Below are 17,500 nucleotides of genomic sequence, written 5' to 3'. Positions count from 1 at the left end.
TCTCCTTAGTCCCCCTCAGGACCCTGTCAGAGACTCTCCTTAGTCCCCCTCAGGACCCTGTCAGAGGTTTGATAAGTGGCTGATCTTCTTAGTCCCCCTCAGGACCCTGTCAGAGGCTCTCCTTAGTCCCCCTCAGGACCCTGTCAGAGACTTGATAAGTGGCTGATCTCCTTAGTCCCCCTCAGGACCCTGTCAGAGGCTCTCCTTAGTCCCCCTCAGGACCCTGTCAGAGACTTGATAAGTGGCTGATCTCCTTAGTCCCCCTCAGGACCCTGTCAGAGACTCTCCTTAGTCCCCCTCAGGACCCTGTCAGAGACTCTCCTTAGTCCCCCTCAGGACCCTGTCAGAGACTCTCCTTAGTCCCCCTCAGGACCCTGTCAGAGACTTGATACGTGGCTGATGATCAACTAATGTGACTTTACATGCACCATGTGTGGTTTCCATGGTTACACAGTAACTCATACAGCGCTGCTCTGATAGGCTGGGATGTGTTGTCAGGAAACAGGGCATCCAACCACACACTGCTCTAATTGGCTGGGATGTGTTGTGAGGAAACAGGGCATCCAACCACACACTGCTCTGATAGGCTGGGATGTGTTGTGAGGAACCACACACTGCTCTGATAGGCTGGGATGTGTTGTGAGGAAACAGGGCATCCAACCACACACTGCTCTGATAGGCTGGGATGTGTTGTGAGGAAACAGGGCATCCAACCACACACTGCTCTGATAGGCTGGGATGTGTTGTGAGGAAACAGGGCATCCAACCACACACTGCTCTGATGGGCTGGGATGTGTTGTGAGGAAACAGGGCATCCAACCACACACTGCTCTGATAGGCTGGGATGTGTTGTGAGGAAACAGGGCATCCAACCACACACTGCTCTGATAGGCTGGGATGTGTTGTGAGGAAACAGGGCATCCAACCACACACTGCTCTGATAGGCTGGGATGTGTTGTGAGGAACCACACACTGCTCTGATAGGCTGGGATGTGTTGTGAGGAAACAGGGCATCCAACCACACACTGCTCTGATAGGCTGGGATGTGTTGTGAGGAAACAGGGCATCCAACCACACACTGCTCTGATAGGCTGGGATGTGTTGTGAGGAAACAGGGAGAGTAGAGGCTATATACAGTAGAGAGGCTATAACAGTAGAGAGGCTATATACAGTAGAGAGGCTATATCAGTAGAGAGGCTATATACAGTAGTGAGGCTATATACAGTAGAGAGGCTATATACAGTAGAGAGGCTATATACAGTAGAGAGGCTATATACAGTAGTGAGGCTATATACAGTAGTGAGGCTATATACAGTAGAGAGGCTATATACAGTAGTGAGGCTATATACAGTAGAGAGGCTATAACAGTAGAGAGGCTATATACAGTAGAGAGGCTATATACAGTAGTGAGGCTATATACAGTAGTGAGGCTATATACAGTAGAGAGGCTATATACAGTAGAGAGGCTATATACAGTAGTGAGGCTATATACAGTAGAGACGCTATATACAGTAGAGAGGCTATATACAGTAGTGAGGCTATATACAGTAGAGAGGCTATATACAGTAGTGAGGCTATAACAGTAGAGAGGCTATATACAGTAGTGAGGCTATATACAGTAGAGAGGCTATATACAGTAGTGAGGCTATAACAGTAGAGAGGCTATATACAGTAGAGGTTATATACAGTAGAGAGGCTATATACAGTAGAGAGGATATATACAGTAGAGAGGCTATAACAGTAGAGAGGATATAACAGTAGAGACTATATACAGTAGAGAGGCTATATACAGTAGAGAGGCTATATACAGTAGAGAGGTTATATACAGTAGAGAGGCTATATACAGTAGATAGGCTATATACAGTAGAGAGGCTATAACAGTAGAGAGGCTATATACAGTAGTGAGGCTATATACAGTAGAGAGGCTATATACAGTAGAGAGGCTATATACAGTAGTGAGGCTATATACAGTAGTGAGGCTATATACAGTAGAGAGGCTATATACAGTAGAGAGGCTATATACAGTAGTGAGGCTATATACAGTAGAGACGCTATATACAGTAGAGAGGCTATATACAGTAGTGAGGCTATATACAGTAGAGAGGCTATATACAGTAGTGAGGCTATAACAGTAGAGAGGCTATATACAGTAGTGAGGCTATATACAGTAGAGAGGCTATATACAGTAGTGAGGCTATATACAGTAGAGAGGCTATATACAGTAGAGAGGCTATATACAGTAGTGAGGCTATATACAGTAGAGAGGCTACATACAGTAGATAGGCTATATACAGTAGAGAGGCTATAACAGTAGAGAGGCTATATACAGTAGAGAGGCTATAACAGTAGAGAGGCTATATACAGTAGAGAGGCTATATACAGTAGTGAGGCTATATACAGTAGTGAGGCTATATACAGTAGAGAGGCTATATACAGTAGTGAGGCTATAACAGTAGAGAGGCTATATACAGTAGAGGTTATATACAGTAGAGAGGCTATATACAGTAGAGAGGATATATACAGTAGAGAGGCTATAACAGTTGAGAGGATATAACAGTAGAGACTATATACAGTAGAGAGGCTATATACAGTAGAGGCTATATACAGTAGAGAGGCTATAACAGTAGAGGCTATATACAGTAGAGAGGCTATATACAGTAGAGAGGCTATATACAGTTGAGAGGCTATATACAGTAGATGCTATATACAGTAGAGTGGCTATAACAGTAGAGGCTATATACAGTAGAGAGGCTATATACAGTAGAGGCTATATACAGTAGAGAGGCTATATACAGTAGAGAGGCTATATACAGTAGTGAGACTATATCAGTAGAGAGGCTATATACAGTAGAGAGGCTATATACAGTAGAGAGGCTATAACAGTAGAGAGGCTATATACAGTAGAGAGGCTATAACAGTAGAGACTATATACAGTAGAGAGGCTATATACAGTAGTGAGGCTATAACAGTAGAGAGGCTATATACAGTAGAGAGGCTATATACAGTAGAGAGGCTATATACAGTAGAGAGGTTATATGCAGTAGTGAGGCTATATACAGTAGAGAGGCTATATACAGTAGTGAGGCTATATACAGTAGAGAGGCTATATACAGTAGAGGCTATATACAGTAGAGAGGCTATATACAGTAGAGAGGTTATATACAGTAGAGAGGCTATATACAGTAGTGAGGCTATATACAGTAGAGAGGCTATATACAGTAGAGAGGCTATATACAGTAGAGAGGCTATATACAGTAGCGAGGCTATATACAGTAGAGAGGCTATATACAGTAGTGAGGCTATATACAGTAGAGAGGCTATAACAGTAGAGAGACTATATACAGTAGAGAGGCTATATACAGTAGAGAGGATATATACAGTAGAGGCTATATACAGTAGAGAGGCTATATACAGTAGTGAGGCTATATACAGTAGAGAGGCTATAACAGTAGAGACTATATACAGTAGAGAGGCTATATACAGTAGTGAGGCTATAACAGTAGAGAGGCTATATACAGTAGAGAGGCTATATACAGTAGAGAGGCTATATACAGTAGAGAGGCTATATACAGTAGAGAGGCTATATACAGTAGTGAGGCTATATACAGTAGAGAGGCTATAACAGTAGAGAGGCTATATACAGTAGAGAGGCTATATACAGTAGTGAGGCTATATACAGTAGAGAGGCTATAACAGTAGAGAGACTATATACAGTAGAGAGGCTATATACAGTAGCGAGGCTATAACTTTAGAGAGGCTATAACAGTAGAGAGGCTATATACAGTAGAGAGGCTATATACAGTAGAGAGGCTATATACAGTAGAGAGGCTATATACAGTAGAGAGGCTATATACAGTAGAGAGGCTATATACAGTAGTGAGACTATATACAGTAGAGAGGCTATATACAGTAGCGAGGCTATAACTTTAGAGAGGCTATAACAGTAGAGAGGCTATATACAGTAGAGAGGCTATATACAGTAGAGAGGCTATATACAGTAGAGAGGCTATATACAGTAGCGAGGCTACATACAGACACCGGTTAGTCAGGCTGATTGAGGTAGTATGTAGAGCTGGTTAAAGTGACTGTGCATATATGATGAACAGAGAGTAGCAGTAGCGTAAAAGAGAGATTGGCGGGTGGTGGGTGGCGGGCGGGACACAATGCAGATAGCCCGGTTGGCCAATGTGCAGGAGCACTGGTTGGTCGGCCCAGTTGAGGTAGTATGTACATGAATGTATAGTTATAGTGACTATGCATATATGATAAACAGAGAGTAGCAGCAGTGTAAAAGAGGGGTTGGGGGGAGGCACACAATGCAAATAGTCTGGGTAGTCATTTGATTACCTGTTCAGGAGTCTTATGGCTTGGGGGTAAAAATTCCATATTCAGTATTCCTTATGCCATATTCAGTGTTCTGAATTCCATATTCAGTATTCCTTATGCCATATTCAGTGTTCTGAATTCCATATTCAGTATTCCTTATGCCATATTCAGTGTTCTGAATTCCATATTCAGTATTCCTTATGCCATATTCAGTGTTCTGAATTCCATATTCAGTATTCCTTATGCCATATTCAGTGTTCTGAATTCCATATTCAGTATTCCTTATGCCATATTCAGTGTTCTGAATTCCATATTCAGTATTCATTATGCCATATTCAGTGTTCTGAATTCCATATTCAGTATTCCTTATGCCATATTCAGTGTTCTGAATTCCATATTCAGTATTCATTATGCCATATTCAGTGTTCTGAATTCCATATTCAGTGTTCTGAATTCTATATTCAGTATTCCTTATTCCATATTCAGTGTTCTGAATTCCATATTCAGTATTCCTTATTCCATATTCACTGTTCCTTATTCCATATTCACTGTTCTGAATTCCATATTCAGTATTCCTTATTTCATATTCAGTGTTCTGAATTCCATATTCAGTGTTCTGAATTCCATATTCACTGTTCTGAATTCCATATTCAGTGTTCTGAATTCCATATTCAGTATTCCTTATTCAGTGTTCTGAATTCCATATTCAGTATTCCTTATTCCATATTCAGTGTTCTGAATTCCATATTCACTATTCCTTATTCCATATTCACTGTTCCTTATTCCATATTCACTGTTCTGAATTCCATATTCAGTATTCCTTATTTCATATTCAGTGTTCTGAATTCCATATTCAGTGTTGTGAATTCCATATTCACTGTTCTGAATTCCATATTCAGTGTTCTGAATTCCATATTCCGTGTTCTGAATTCCATATTCAGTGTTCTGAATTCCATATTCCGTGTTCTGAATTCCATGTTCAGTGTTCTGAATTCCATATTCCGTACTAATTCCCTACTCTGTGTTCCCGGGTGGGTGTTTCCAGGAAGTCCAGATGCGCTATACAGACAGCAGGATCAAGCTGATGAATGAGATCCTGAGTGGGATTAAGATCCTGAAGTTCTTCGCCTGGGAACAGGCCTTCCTGGAGAGGGTTCTGGGTTACCGGGAAAAAGAACTCAATGCCCTGAAGAGATCCCAGGTCCTTTACTCCATCTCCATCGCCTCCTTCAACTCATCATCCTTCCTGGTGAGTTACGACCTGTCGTAGAGCCTTCGTAAGCCTGTCATAAACATTACAGATGTCACTATCAATACGTTATCAATAATCTCCATCTCCACTTAACTCCGAACCGGTTTCCTGACCTGAGACTACATAAGAGACTACTACATAAGGCTACATAACCCTTCATAAGGCTGTCATAACCATGTCCTGTGCTCCTACAGATAGCGTTCTCCATGTTCGGCGTCTACGTCGTCGTCGACGACAGGAACATCCTCGACGCCCAGAAGGTGTTCGTTTCCATGGCTCTCATCCACATTTTGAAGACGCCCCTCAGCCAGCTGCCCTTCGCTATGAGCACCACCATGCAGGTCAGTCAGGGGTCACGGTGATGTCATCACTAAGGGACCGAACAAAACAATGTGGCCCTGGCCACAAGGTATATCATTAACGGATGATTGGAAAATCATTTGAAATGTCTTTCATGAAAGTGTTTGTGTGTTGCAGGCCGTTGTCTCTCTGAGGCGTCTGGGAAAGTTCCTGTGCCAGGATGAGCTGAAGCCTGACGACGTAGATAGAGAACCATACAGCCCTGGTGGGAACACACACACACGCACGCATGCACGCACGCACGCACAGACAGACAGACAGGCAGGCAGGCAGGCAGGCAGGCAGGCAGGCAGGCAGGCAGGCAGACAGACAGACAGACAGACAGACAGACAGACAGACAGAAAAGGAAAAGGGTTTCTCTCAAAACTGTGATGTTTATGTTTTTATTTTATTTTTACTACATATCTCGGTTTCTCTACCCCTCTACCCTCTTCTCTCTCTCTCTCCACATCTTACTCCCCCTCTCCTCCCCCCTCCCTCCCTCTCTGCCTCCCTCCCTCCCTCCCTCCCTCCCTCCCTCCCTCCCTCCCTCTCTCTCTCTCTCTCTCTCTCTCTCTCTCTCTCTCTCTCTCTCTCTCTCTCTCTCTCTCTCTCTCTCTCTCTCTCTCTCTCTCTCTCTCTCTCTCTCTCTCTCTCTCTCTCTCTCTCTCTCTCTCTCTCCCTCCCTCCCTCCCTCCCTCCCTCCCTCCCTCCCTCTCCCTACCAGATGGTGATGGGGTAGTGATAGACAGCGGTACGTTTGGCTGGTCTAAGGAAGGTCCTCCCTGCCTGATGAGGATCAACGTGAGGGTGAAGAAGGGGTCTCTGGTAGCTGTGGTGGGACATGTCGGGAGTGGGAAGTCCTCCCTGCTATCAGCCATGCTTGGGGAGACAGAGAAGAGAAGTGGTCACGTCTCAGTCAAGGTAGGTACTGCTACAATACCTTAGTACAAGGGTGTCAAACTCCATTCCTGGAGGCCCAGAGTACTGCTGGTTTCCTGTTCTACCTGATAATTAATATCACCTACCTGGTCTCTCTCTCTCTCTCTCTCTGTGTCTCTCTGTGTCTCTCTTGTCTCTCTCTCTCTCTCCCTCTCTGTGTCTCTCTTTGTCTCTCTTGTCTCTCTCTCTCTCTCCCTCTCTGTGTCTCTCTTTGACTCTCTTGTCTCTCTCTCTCTCTCTCTCTCTCTTCCTCTCTCTCCCTCTCTCTCTCTCTCTCTCTCTCTATCACTCTCTCTCCCCCTTCTCTCCCTCTTGCTCTCCATCTCTCTCTCTCTCTCTCTCTCTCTCTCTCTCTCTCTCTGTGTCTCTCTGTGTCTCTTGTCTCTCTCTCTCTCCCTCTCTGTGTCTCTCTTGTCTCTCTCCCTGTCTGTGTCTCTCTCTCTGTGTCTCTGTGTCTCCCTCTCTATCTCTCTCTCTCCCCCACTCTCTCGCTCTCTCTCCCCCACTCTCTCGTTCACCCTCTCCCCCACTCTCTCGTTCACCCTCTCCCCCACTCTCTCTCTCTCTCCCTCACTCTCTCTCTCCCTCTCTCCCTCTCTCCCTCTCTCCCACTATCTCTCTCTCCCTCTCTCTCTCTCTCTCCTCCCCCCCTCTCTCTCTCTCTCTCTCCCTCTCTCTCTCTCCAGGGCTCTGTGGCCTATGTACCTCAGCAGGCGTGGATCCAGAATGCCACGCTGAAAGACAACATAGTGTTTGGTCAGGAGAGGAAGGAGAGCTGGTACCACAGAGTGGTGGAGGCCTGCGCCCTGCTGCCAGACCTGGAGATCCTGCCTGCTGGAGACGGCACTGAGATCGGGGAGAAGGTGAGGATAGGAGGGGGTCTGGTGGGGGTTAGATCAGGGAGAAGGGGAGGACAGGAGGGGGTCTGGTGGGGGTTAGGGTTAGATTGGGGAGAAGGTGAGGACAGGAGGTGGTCTGGTGGGGGTTAGATCAGGGAGAAGGTGAGGACAGGAGGGGGTCTGGTGGGGGTTAGGGTTAGATCAGGGAGAAGGTGAGGACAGGAGGGGGTCTGGTGGGGGTTAGGGTTAGATCGGGGAGAAGGTGAGGACAGGAGGGGGTCTGGTGGGGGTTAGGGTTAGATCAGGGAGAAGGTGAGAACAGGAGGGGGTCTGGTGGGGGTTAAGGTTAGATCAGGGAGAAGGTGAGGACAGGAGGGGGTCTGGTGGGGGTTAGGGTTAGATCAGGGAGTAGGTGAGGACAGGAGCAGGTCTGGTGGGGGTTAGGGTTAAGGTTAAGGTTACTGTTAGGGTTAGGGTTAGGTTTAGATCGGGAGAAGGTTCAGCAACATCCCTGTTCTTTACTGTGTGATCCCGGATTGTTTGATTGGTTGATTAGTTGATTCATTGATTAGCTGATTCATTCATTCATTAGTTCATTCATGTATACGTTCATTCATTCGTTCATTTACTTGTATGAGTGTAGTTTACTTTACCTGATGAAGGTTTTATCCTGCAGATAGAGAAACTAATCATTAAATGAAGGTTGTCCTTTCTCTCCCCAGAGTCTGAACGTATCAGGGGGTCAGAAGCAGAGAGTCAGTCTGGCCACTAACTGATCTGTTCTCTCCCTGTGTCTCCCTTCTGTCTCTCCCTCCCTCTCCATCCTCCCCCTCTCTCTCCCTGTGTCTCCCTTCTGTCTCTCCCTCCCTCTCCATCCTCCCATCCTCCCCCTCTCTCTCCCTGTGTCTCCCTTCTGTCTCTCCCTCCCTCTCCATCCTCCCATCCTCCCCCTCTCTCTCCCTGTGTCTCCCTTCTGTCTCTCCCTCCCTCTCCATCCTCCCATCCTCCCCCTCTCTCTCCCTGTGTCTCCCTTCTGTCTCTCCCTCCCTCCCTCTCTCTATCTCTCCCTCCCTCTCTCTCTCTCCCTCCTTCTCCATCCTCCCATCCTCTCCCTCCTTCTCCTTCTCCTTCTCCTCCTCCCCCTCCCTCCCCCTCCCCCTCTCTCTCCCTGTGTCTCCCTTCTGTCTCTCCCTCCCTCCCTCTCTCTATCTCTCCCTCCCTCTCCATCCTCCCATCCTCTCCCTCCTTCTCCTTCTCCCCGTCCCTCCCCCCTCCCCCTCTCTCTCTCTCTCCCTCCCTCTCCCTCCTCCCATCCTCTCCCTCCTTCTCCTTCTCCCCCTTCTCCCCCTCCCTCCCCCTCTCCCTACCTCACCTCTCTCCCTCTCCTCACACTCCTTCTCCCCCTCCCTCCCCCTCTCTCCCTCCCCCTCACACTCCTTCTCCCCACTCCCCCCTCCCCCCTCTCTCTCTCCCTCCCTCCCTCCCCTCTCTCTCCCTCACACTCCTTCTCCCCTCACCCTCCCTCCCTACCTCCCCTCTCTCTCCCTCCCTCCCTCCCCTCTCTCTCCCTCCCCCTCACACTAAATCTCCTCCTCCTCCCCATCCCAGGGTCTGAATCTATCAGGTGGTCAGAAGCAGAGAGTCAGTCTGGCCAGGGCCGTGTACAGGAAGGCTGACGTCTATCTCCTAGACGACCCTCTGTCTGCCGTCGACGCCCACGTGGGTCAACACATCTTTGAGAGGGTGTTTGGTGCTGAAGGACTGCTCAAAGACCAGGTTATTATTTAACAGACAACAGTGGTGTGTTCAACATTCATGTGTGTAAATGTTCCATAAAGACACAAACTACAAGCAAACTACAAGTGTTCAGTGTCTGTGTGTTGAGTGTTGAGTGTTGAGTGTGTGTGTGTGTGTGTGTGTGTGTGTTCATTGTCTGTGTGTTGAGTGTGTGTGTGTTCAGTGTGTGTGTGTCCAGTGTCTGTGTGTTGTGTGTGTGTGTGTGTGTGTGTGTGTGTGTGTGTGTGTGTGTGTGTGTGTGTGTGTGTGTGTGTGTGTGTGTGTGTGTGTGTGTTAACTCTCTGCTGATTCAATATGATCTCAGATTTGGACAATACTCCAATTAAAAGTCATTTCGGGGAACAGTGCAGTAAACATCTGCATCATTTACTGTGAATGTGGTCTCACTGTGAACAGGGGGAACAGGGCAGTAAACATCTGCATCATTTACTGTGAATGTGGTCTCACTGTGAACAGGGGGAACAGGGCAGTAAACATCTGCATCATTTACTGTGAATGTGGTCTCACTGTGAACAGGGGGAACAGGGCAGTAAACATCTGCATCATTTACTGTGAATGTGGTCTCACTGTGAACAGGGGGAACAGGGCAGTAAACATCTGCATCATTTACTGTGAATGTGGTCTCACTGTGAACAGGGGGAACAGTGCCTTTAAAACGTGCATCGCTTACAAGGCACACTGGTATTGAATCCCGGCCTAAGGCTGTTTCTGATCTATGCAGTCTGACTACCATGTGTTCTCTAAACCTTCTGACTACCATGTGTTCTCTAAACCATCTGACTACCATGTGTTCTCTAAACCTTCAGACTATCATGTGTTCTCTAAACCTTCAGACTACCATGTGTTCTCTAGACCTTCAGACTACCATCTGTTCTCTAAACCTTCAAACTACCATGTGTTCTCTAAACCTTCAGACTACCCTGTGTTCTCTAAACCTTCAGACTACCATGTGTTCTCTAAACCTTCTGACTACCATGTGTTCTCTAAACCTTCAGACTACCATCTGTTCTCTAAACCTTTTGACTACCATCTGTTCTCTAAACCTTCTGACTACCATGTGTTCTCTAAACCTTCTGACTACCATGTGTTCTATAAACCTTCAGACTACCATGCGTTCTCTCTAAACCTTCAGACTACCATGTGTTCTCTAAACCTTCAGACTACCATCTGTTCTCTAAACCTTTTGACTACCATCTGTTCTCTAAACCTTCTGACTACCATGTGTTCTCTAAACCTTCAGACTACCATCTGTTCTCTAAACCTTCAGACTACCATGTGTTCTCTAAACCTTTTGACTACCATGTGTTCTATAAACCTTCAGACTACCATGTGTTCTCTAAACCTTCTGACTACCATGTGTGCTCTAAACCTTCAGACTACCATGTGTTCTCTCTAAACCTTCAGACTACCATGCGTTCTCTCTAAACCTTCAGACTACCATCTGTTCTCTAAACCTTCAGACTACCATCTGTTCTCTAAACCTTCTGACTACCATGTGTTCTCTAAACCTTTTGACTACCATCTGTTCTCTAAACCTTCAGACTACCATGTGTTCTCTAAACCTTCAGACTACCACGTGTTCTATAAACCTTCAGACTACCATGTGTTCTCTAAACCTTCAGACTACCATGTGTTCTCTCTAAACCTTCAGACTACCATGTGTTCTCTCTAAACCTTCAGACTACCATGTGTTCTCTATAAACCTTCAGACTACCATGTGTGCTCTAAACCTTCAGACTACCATGTGTTCTCTCTAAACCTTCAGACTACCATGTATTCTCTAAACCTTCAGACTACCATGTGTTCTCTATAAACCTTCAGACTACCATGTGTTCTATAAACCTTCAGACTACCATGTGTTCTCTATAAACCTTCAGACTACCATGTGCTCTAAACCTTCAGACTACCATGTGTTCTCTAAACCTTCAGACTACCATGTGTTCTCTAAACCTTCAGACTACCATGTGTTCTCTATAAACCTTCAGACTACCATGTGTTCTATAAACCTTCAGACTACCATGTGTTCTCTAAACCTTCAGACTACCATGTGTTCTCTAAACCTTCAGACTACCATGTGTTCTATAAACCTTCAGACTACCATGTGTTCTCTAAACCTTCAGACTACCATGTGTTCTCTAAACCTTCAGACTACCATGTGTTCTATAAACCTTCAGACTACCATGTATTCTCTAAACCTTCAGACTACATGGTACCATGTGTTCTCTATAAACCTTCAGACTACCATGTGTTCTATAAACCTTCAGACTACCATGTGTTCTCTAAACCTTCAGACTACCATGTGTTCTCTAAACCTTCAGACTACCATGTGTTCTATAAACCTTCAGACTACCATGTGTTCTCTAAACCTTCAGACTACCATGTGTTCTCTCTAAACCTTCAGACTACCATGTGTTCTCTCTAAACCTTCAGACTACCATGTGTTCTCTCTAAACCTTCAGACTACCATGTGTTCTCTCTAAATCTTTAGACTCGTGTCTTGGTGACCCACGGTCTGAGCTTCCTGCCCCAGGCAGATCTGATCCTGGTGTTGGTGGAGGGAGAGATCACTGAGATGGGATCCTACCTGGAGCTGATGGCACGTGACGGCGCCTTCGCTGAGTTCATAAGACTCTTCGCCGGGAACGAGCGCAAGGAGCGCTCACACAGAGGTGAGGAGAGAGATGGAACACATTCAACAGGCTACAACCACCTGGTGATCAAGCAGTGTTTTGATTGGCTAGAGAGGTGTTCAGTAGATGTTAATTCAAAACAAACTACATGTGTGGGATATTAATTTGACCATTATTGTTGCCGCAAAAATAATCCTGCAACATAAGGATTTGAACGTTTAGTCAATAATATTGCTTTGATCGGTGGTGTCATGATATTACTACCAAAACGAGCTCCTCATTTCATTACCTAGCCTGAACTCTGTCATGATATTACTACCAAACTGAGCTCCTCATTCCATTACCTAGCCCGAACTCTGTCATGATATTACTACCAAACTGAGCTCCTCATTTCATTACCTAGCCCGAACTCTGTCATGATATTACTACCAAACTGAGCTCCTCATTTCATTACCTAGCCCGAACTCTGTCATGATATTACTACCAAACTGAGCTCCTCATTTCATTACCTAGCCTGAACTCTGTCATGATATTACTACCAAACTGAGCTCCTCATTTCATTACCTAGCCTGAACTCTGTCATGATATTACTACCAAACTGAGCTCCTCATTTCATTACCTAGCCTGAACTCTGTCATGATATTACTACCAAACCGAGCTCCTCATTTCATTACCTAGCCTGAACTCTGTCATGATATTACTACCAAACTGAGCTCCTCATTTCATTACCTAGCCCGAACTCTGTCATGATATTACTACCAAACTGTGCTCCTCATTTCATTACCTAGCCTGAACTCTGTCATGATATTACTACCAAACTGAGCTCCTCATTTCATTACCTAGCCCGAACTATGTCATGATATTACTACCAAACTGTGCTCCTCATTTCATTACCTAGCCTGAACTCTGTCATGATATTACTACCAAACTGAGCTCCTCATTTCATTACCTAGCCCGAACTCTGTCATGATATTACTACCAAACTGAGCTCCTCATTTCATTACCTAGCCTGAACTCTGTCATGATATTACTACCAAACTGAGCTCCTCATTTCATTACCTAGCCTGAACTCTGTCATGATATTACTACCAAACTGAGCTCCTCATTCCATTACCTAGCCCGAACTCTGTCATGATATTACTACCAAACTGTGCTCCTCATTTCATTACCTAGCCTGAACTCTGTCATGATATTACTACCAAACTGAGCCTTCATCTGAAAGGCAGGAAGGACCCATGTCTATACTATGCTGACATCATGTTGTTGTGGTTGTTTACAGGAACCAGGAAGTCGGTATCTCGTCTGAGTATGACAGACTTCTCCATAGATCTTTCTCAGGAGCAGCTCATTAGGTATGACTCCTGACCTTCAACAAACACACTGAGAGTCGCCAACAGGAGGGTTCATCTTAGCTGTGGTATTTGGGATTGGCAGTACCAGGTTCATGAGCCAGACAGCTTAACACTGCTCCAAGAAAGCTCCCTGGGGGGGACAGGTCTTACCAATTCTCATTTTTACCTATTCTCTCTCTCTCTCTCTCTCTCTCCCCCCTTCTCTCTCTCTCTCTCTCTCTCCCTCTTCTCTCTCTCTCTCTCCCCCCCCCCTCTCTCTCTCTCTCTCTCGCTCTCTCTCTTCTCTCTATTTTCTCTCTCTCTTCTATCTTCTCTCTCTCTATTTTCTCTCTCTCTATTTTCTCTCTTTCTCTCTCTCTCTCTCTCTCGCTCTCTCTCTCAGTGGAGACATGATGAGTAGTGCCAGTATTCAGACCATGGAGGCCATCTCAGACACAGAGGACCAGAAGCAGGAAGTGCTGGGGAAACTGACAGAGGCTGACAAGGCCAACACAGGAAGAGTGAGTAGTACAGTACTGACACATAACTACTAACAGACTACAGACAAGGTGAGTAGTACAGTACCAACACAACTACTGACAGACCACAGACAAGGTGAGTAGCACAGTACTGACACATAACTACTGACAGACTACAGACAAGGTGAGTAGTACAGTACTGACACAACTACTAACAGACCACAGACAAGGTGAGTAGTACAGTACTGACACAACTACTAACAGACCACAGACAAGGTGAGTAGTACAGTACTGACACATAACTACTAACAGACCACAGACAAGGTGAGAAGTACAGTACTGACACATAACTACTGACAGACTACAGACAAGGGGAGCAGTACAGTACTGACACATAACTACTGACAGACTACAGACAAGGTGAGTAGTACAGTACCAACACAACCACTGACAGACAAGGTGAATGGTGCAGAACTGACACATAACTACCGACAGACCACAGACAAGGTGGGCGGTGCAGTACCAACACATAACCACTGACAGACCACAGACAAGGTGGGCGGTGCAGCACCAACACATACCCACTGACAGACCACAGACAAGGTGGATGGTACAGTACTGACACATACCTACTGGTAGACTACAGACAAGGTGAGCAGTACAGTACTGACACATACCTACTGGCAGACTACAGACAAGGCTAACATAGGCAAGGTGAGTACTGAAGTAATTACTGTGTTCTCTCTCTCTGTTCTCTCTCTCTCTCTCTCTGTCTCTCTCTCTCTTTGTCCTTCTCTCTCTCTGTCTCTCTCTCTCTTTGTCCTTCTCTCTCTCTCTCCTCTCTCTCTGTCTCTCTCTCTCTTTGTCCTTCTCTCTCTGTGTCTCTCTCTCTTTGTCCTTCTCTCTCTCTCCCTCTCCCTCTCCCTCTAGGTGAAACTAGAGATGTATGTGGAGTACTTCAGGACCATCGGTCTGGCTCTGATCATCCCCATAGTCTTCCTGTATGCGTTCCAGCAGGCCGCCTCCCTCGCCTACAACTATTGGCTTAGCGTCTGGGCCGACGATCCAATCATCAACGGCACCCAGATTGACACAGACCTGAAACTGGGCGTGTTCGGAGCCCTGGGGTTCGCTCAAGGTGGGTTAGGGGCGGGGCAATGAGGATTATGATGATGTCACTAAAGACCTGTACCTGAGCTGCAGGGTTGGACAGGTGTGGTTTGACAAGTGTTGTTGGACAGGTGTGGTTAAGCAGGTGTGGTTAGACAGGTAAGGTTAGGGAGGTGTCATTGAGACAGGTGTGGTTAGACAAGTGTGGTTAGACAGGTGTGGTCCCCCTCTCTCCCACCACTCCTTCATTTCTCTGACCTCTTTCCCCATTCCTTCATTTCTCTCACCTCTCTCCCCATTCCTTCATTTCTCTGACCTCTCTCCCCATTCCTTCATTTCTCTAACCCCTCTCCCTATCTCTCCCCATTCCTTCATTTCTCTAACCAGTCTCCCTAGCTCTCCCACATTCCTTAATTTCTCTAACCTCTCTCCCTATCTCTCCCCATTCCTTCATTTCTCTAACTTCTCTCCCCATTCCTTCATTTCTCTCACCTCTCTCCCCATTCCTTCATTTCTCTAACCTCTCTCCCCATTCCTTCATTTCTCTAACCTCTCTCCCAACTCTCCCCATTCCTTCATTTCTCTCACCTCTCTCCCCATTCCTTCATTTCTCTAACCTCTCTCCCCATTCCTTCATTTCTCTCACCTCTCTCCCAACTCTCCCCATTCCTTCATTTCTCTAACCTCTCTCCCCATTCCTTCATTTCTCTAACCTCTCTCCCCATTCCTTAATTTCTCTAACCCCTCTCCCTATCTCTCCCACATTCCTTAATTTCTCTAACCCCTCTCCCTATCTCTCCCACATTCCGTCATTTCACTAACCCCTCTCCCTATCTCTCCCCATTCCTTCATTACTCTAACCCCTCTCCCTATCTCTCCCCATTCCTTCATTTCTCTAACCTCTCTCCCACATTCCGTCATTTCTCTAACCCCTCTCCCTATCTCTCCCCATTCCTTCATTTCTCTAACCTCTCTCCCACATTCCGTCATTTCTCTAACCCCTCTCCCTATCTCTCCCCATTCCTTCATTTCTCTAACCCCTCTCCCTATCTCTCCCACATTCCGTCATTTCTCTAACCCCTCTCCCTATCTCTCCCCCATTCCTTAATTTCACTAACTTCCCTACCTATCTCTCCCCATCTAGGTGTGTCTATCTTTGGCACCACAGTGGCCATCTCTCTGGGGGGGATAATCGCTTCTCGTCACTTCCACCTAGACCTCCTCAACAACGTCCTGCATTCCCCCATGGCCTTCTTCGAGGTCACACCCTCAGGGAACCTGCTGAACCGCTTCTCCAAGGAGGTGGGTTCCGTGTGTGTGTGTGTGTGTGTGTGTGTGTGTGTGTGTGTGTGTGTGTGTGTGTGTGTGTGTGTGTGCTTAGTTTCCTATGGCCTTTTTCAAAGACACATCCTCAGGGAACCTAGGATGTGAATAGTAGTAGTATAGTAGTAGTAGTAGTAGTAGTAGTATGAATAGTAGTAGTAGTAGTAGTATGAATAGTAGTAGTAGTAGTAGTAGTATGAATAGTAGTAGTAGTATGAATAGTAGTAGTAGTAGTAGTAGTAGTAGTAGTATGAATAGTAGTAGTAGTAGTAGTAGTAGTAGTATGAATAGCAGTAGTAGTATGAATTGTGGTAGTAGTAGTAGTAGTAGTATGAATAGTAGTAGTAGTAGTAGTATGAATAGTAGTAGTAGTATGAATAGTAGTAGTAGTAGTAGTATGAATAGTAGTAGTAGTATGAATAGTAGTAGTAGTAGTAGTAGTAGTATGAATAGTAGTAGTAGTAGTAGTAGTATGAATAGTAGTAGTAGTGGTATGAATAGTAGTAGTAATAGTAGTAGTATGAATAGTAGTAGTAGTAGTAGTAGTATGAATAGTAGTAGTAGTAGTAGTAGTATGAATAGTAGTAGTAGTAGTAGTAGTAGTAGTAGTAGTAGCAGGAATAGTAGTAGTAGTAGTATGAATAGTAGTAGTAGTGGTATGAATAGTAGTAGTAATAGTAGTAGTATGAATAGTAGTAGTAGTAGTATGAATAGTAGTAGTAATAGTAGTAGTATGAATAGTAGTAGTAGTAGTATGAATAGTAGTAGTAGTAGTATGAATAGTAGTAGTATAGTAGTAGTAGTAGTAGTAGTATGAATAGTAGTAGTAGTGGTAGTAGTAGTAGTAGTAGTAGTAGTATGAATAGTAGTAGTAGTGGTAGTAGTAGAAGCAGTAGTAGTAGTAGTGGTAGTAGTAGTAGTTGTACTAGTAGTAGAAGCAGTAGTAGTAGTAGTAGTAGTAGTATGAATAGTAGTAGTAGTGGTAGTAGTAGTAGTAGTAGTATGAATAGTAGTAGTAGTGGTAGTAGTAGTAGTAGTAGTAGTATGAATAGTAGTAGAAGCAGTAGTAGTAGTAGTAGTAGTAGTATGAATAGTAGTAGTAGTGGTAGTAGTAGTAGTAGTATGAATAGTA

General features: G+C 45.3%; 1 protein-coding gene across 1 annotated transcript in view; it reads left to right on the top strand.

Annotated features, from left to right (window-relative positions):
* Window positions 1–17,500, top strand: part of LOC139421772 (multidrug resistance-associated protein 1-like) — a 68,559-nt gene that overhangs the window by 26,437 nt on the left and 24,622 nt on the right. Inside the window, exons 11-21 of the mRNA XM_071172892.1 lie at window positions 5,372–5,575; window positions 5,773–5,919; window positions 6,056–6,143; window positions 6,645–6,841; window positions 7,546–7,722; window positions 9,307–9,474; window positions 11,984–12,164; window positions 13,405–13,477; window positions 13,860–13,977; window positions 14,866–15,073; window positions 16,190–16,347. Of these exons, the coding sequence (XP_071028993.1) occupies window positions 5,372–5,575; window positions 5,773–5,919; window positions 6,056–6,143; window positions 6,645–6,841; window positions 7,546–7,722; window positions 9,307–9,474; window positions 11,984–12,164; window positions 13,405–13,477; window positions 13,860–13,977; window positions 14,866–15,073; window positions 16,190–16,347 (1,719 nt within the window). The remainder of the gene's footprint in view (window positions 1–5,371; window positions 5,576–5,772; window positions 5,920–6,055; window positions 6,144–6,644; window positions 6,842–7,545; window positions 7,723–9,306; window positions 9,475–11,983; window positions 12,165–13,404; window positions 13,478–13,859; window positions 13,978–14,865; window positions 15,074–16,189; window positions 16,348–17,500) is intronic.

The sequence above is a fragment of the Oncorhynchus clarkii genome, chromosome 12, assembly GCF_045791955.1.
Source record: "Oncorhynchus clarkii lewisi isolate Uvic-CL-2024 chromosome 12, UVic_Ocla_1.0, whole genome shotgun sequence".
In the NCBI taxonomy this organism is placed as follows: Eukaryota; Metazoa; Chordata; class Actinopteri; order Salmoniformes; family Salmonidae; genus Oncorhynchus; species Oncorhynchus clarkii.
This window is presented reverse-complemented; position numbering and strand designations above follow the sequence as displayed.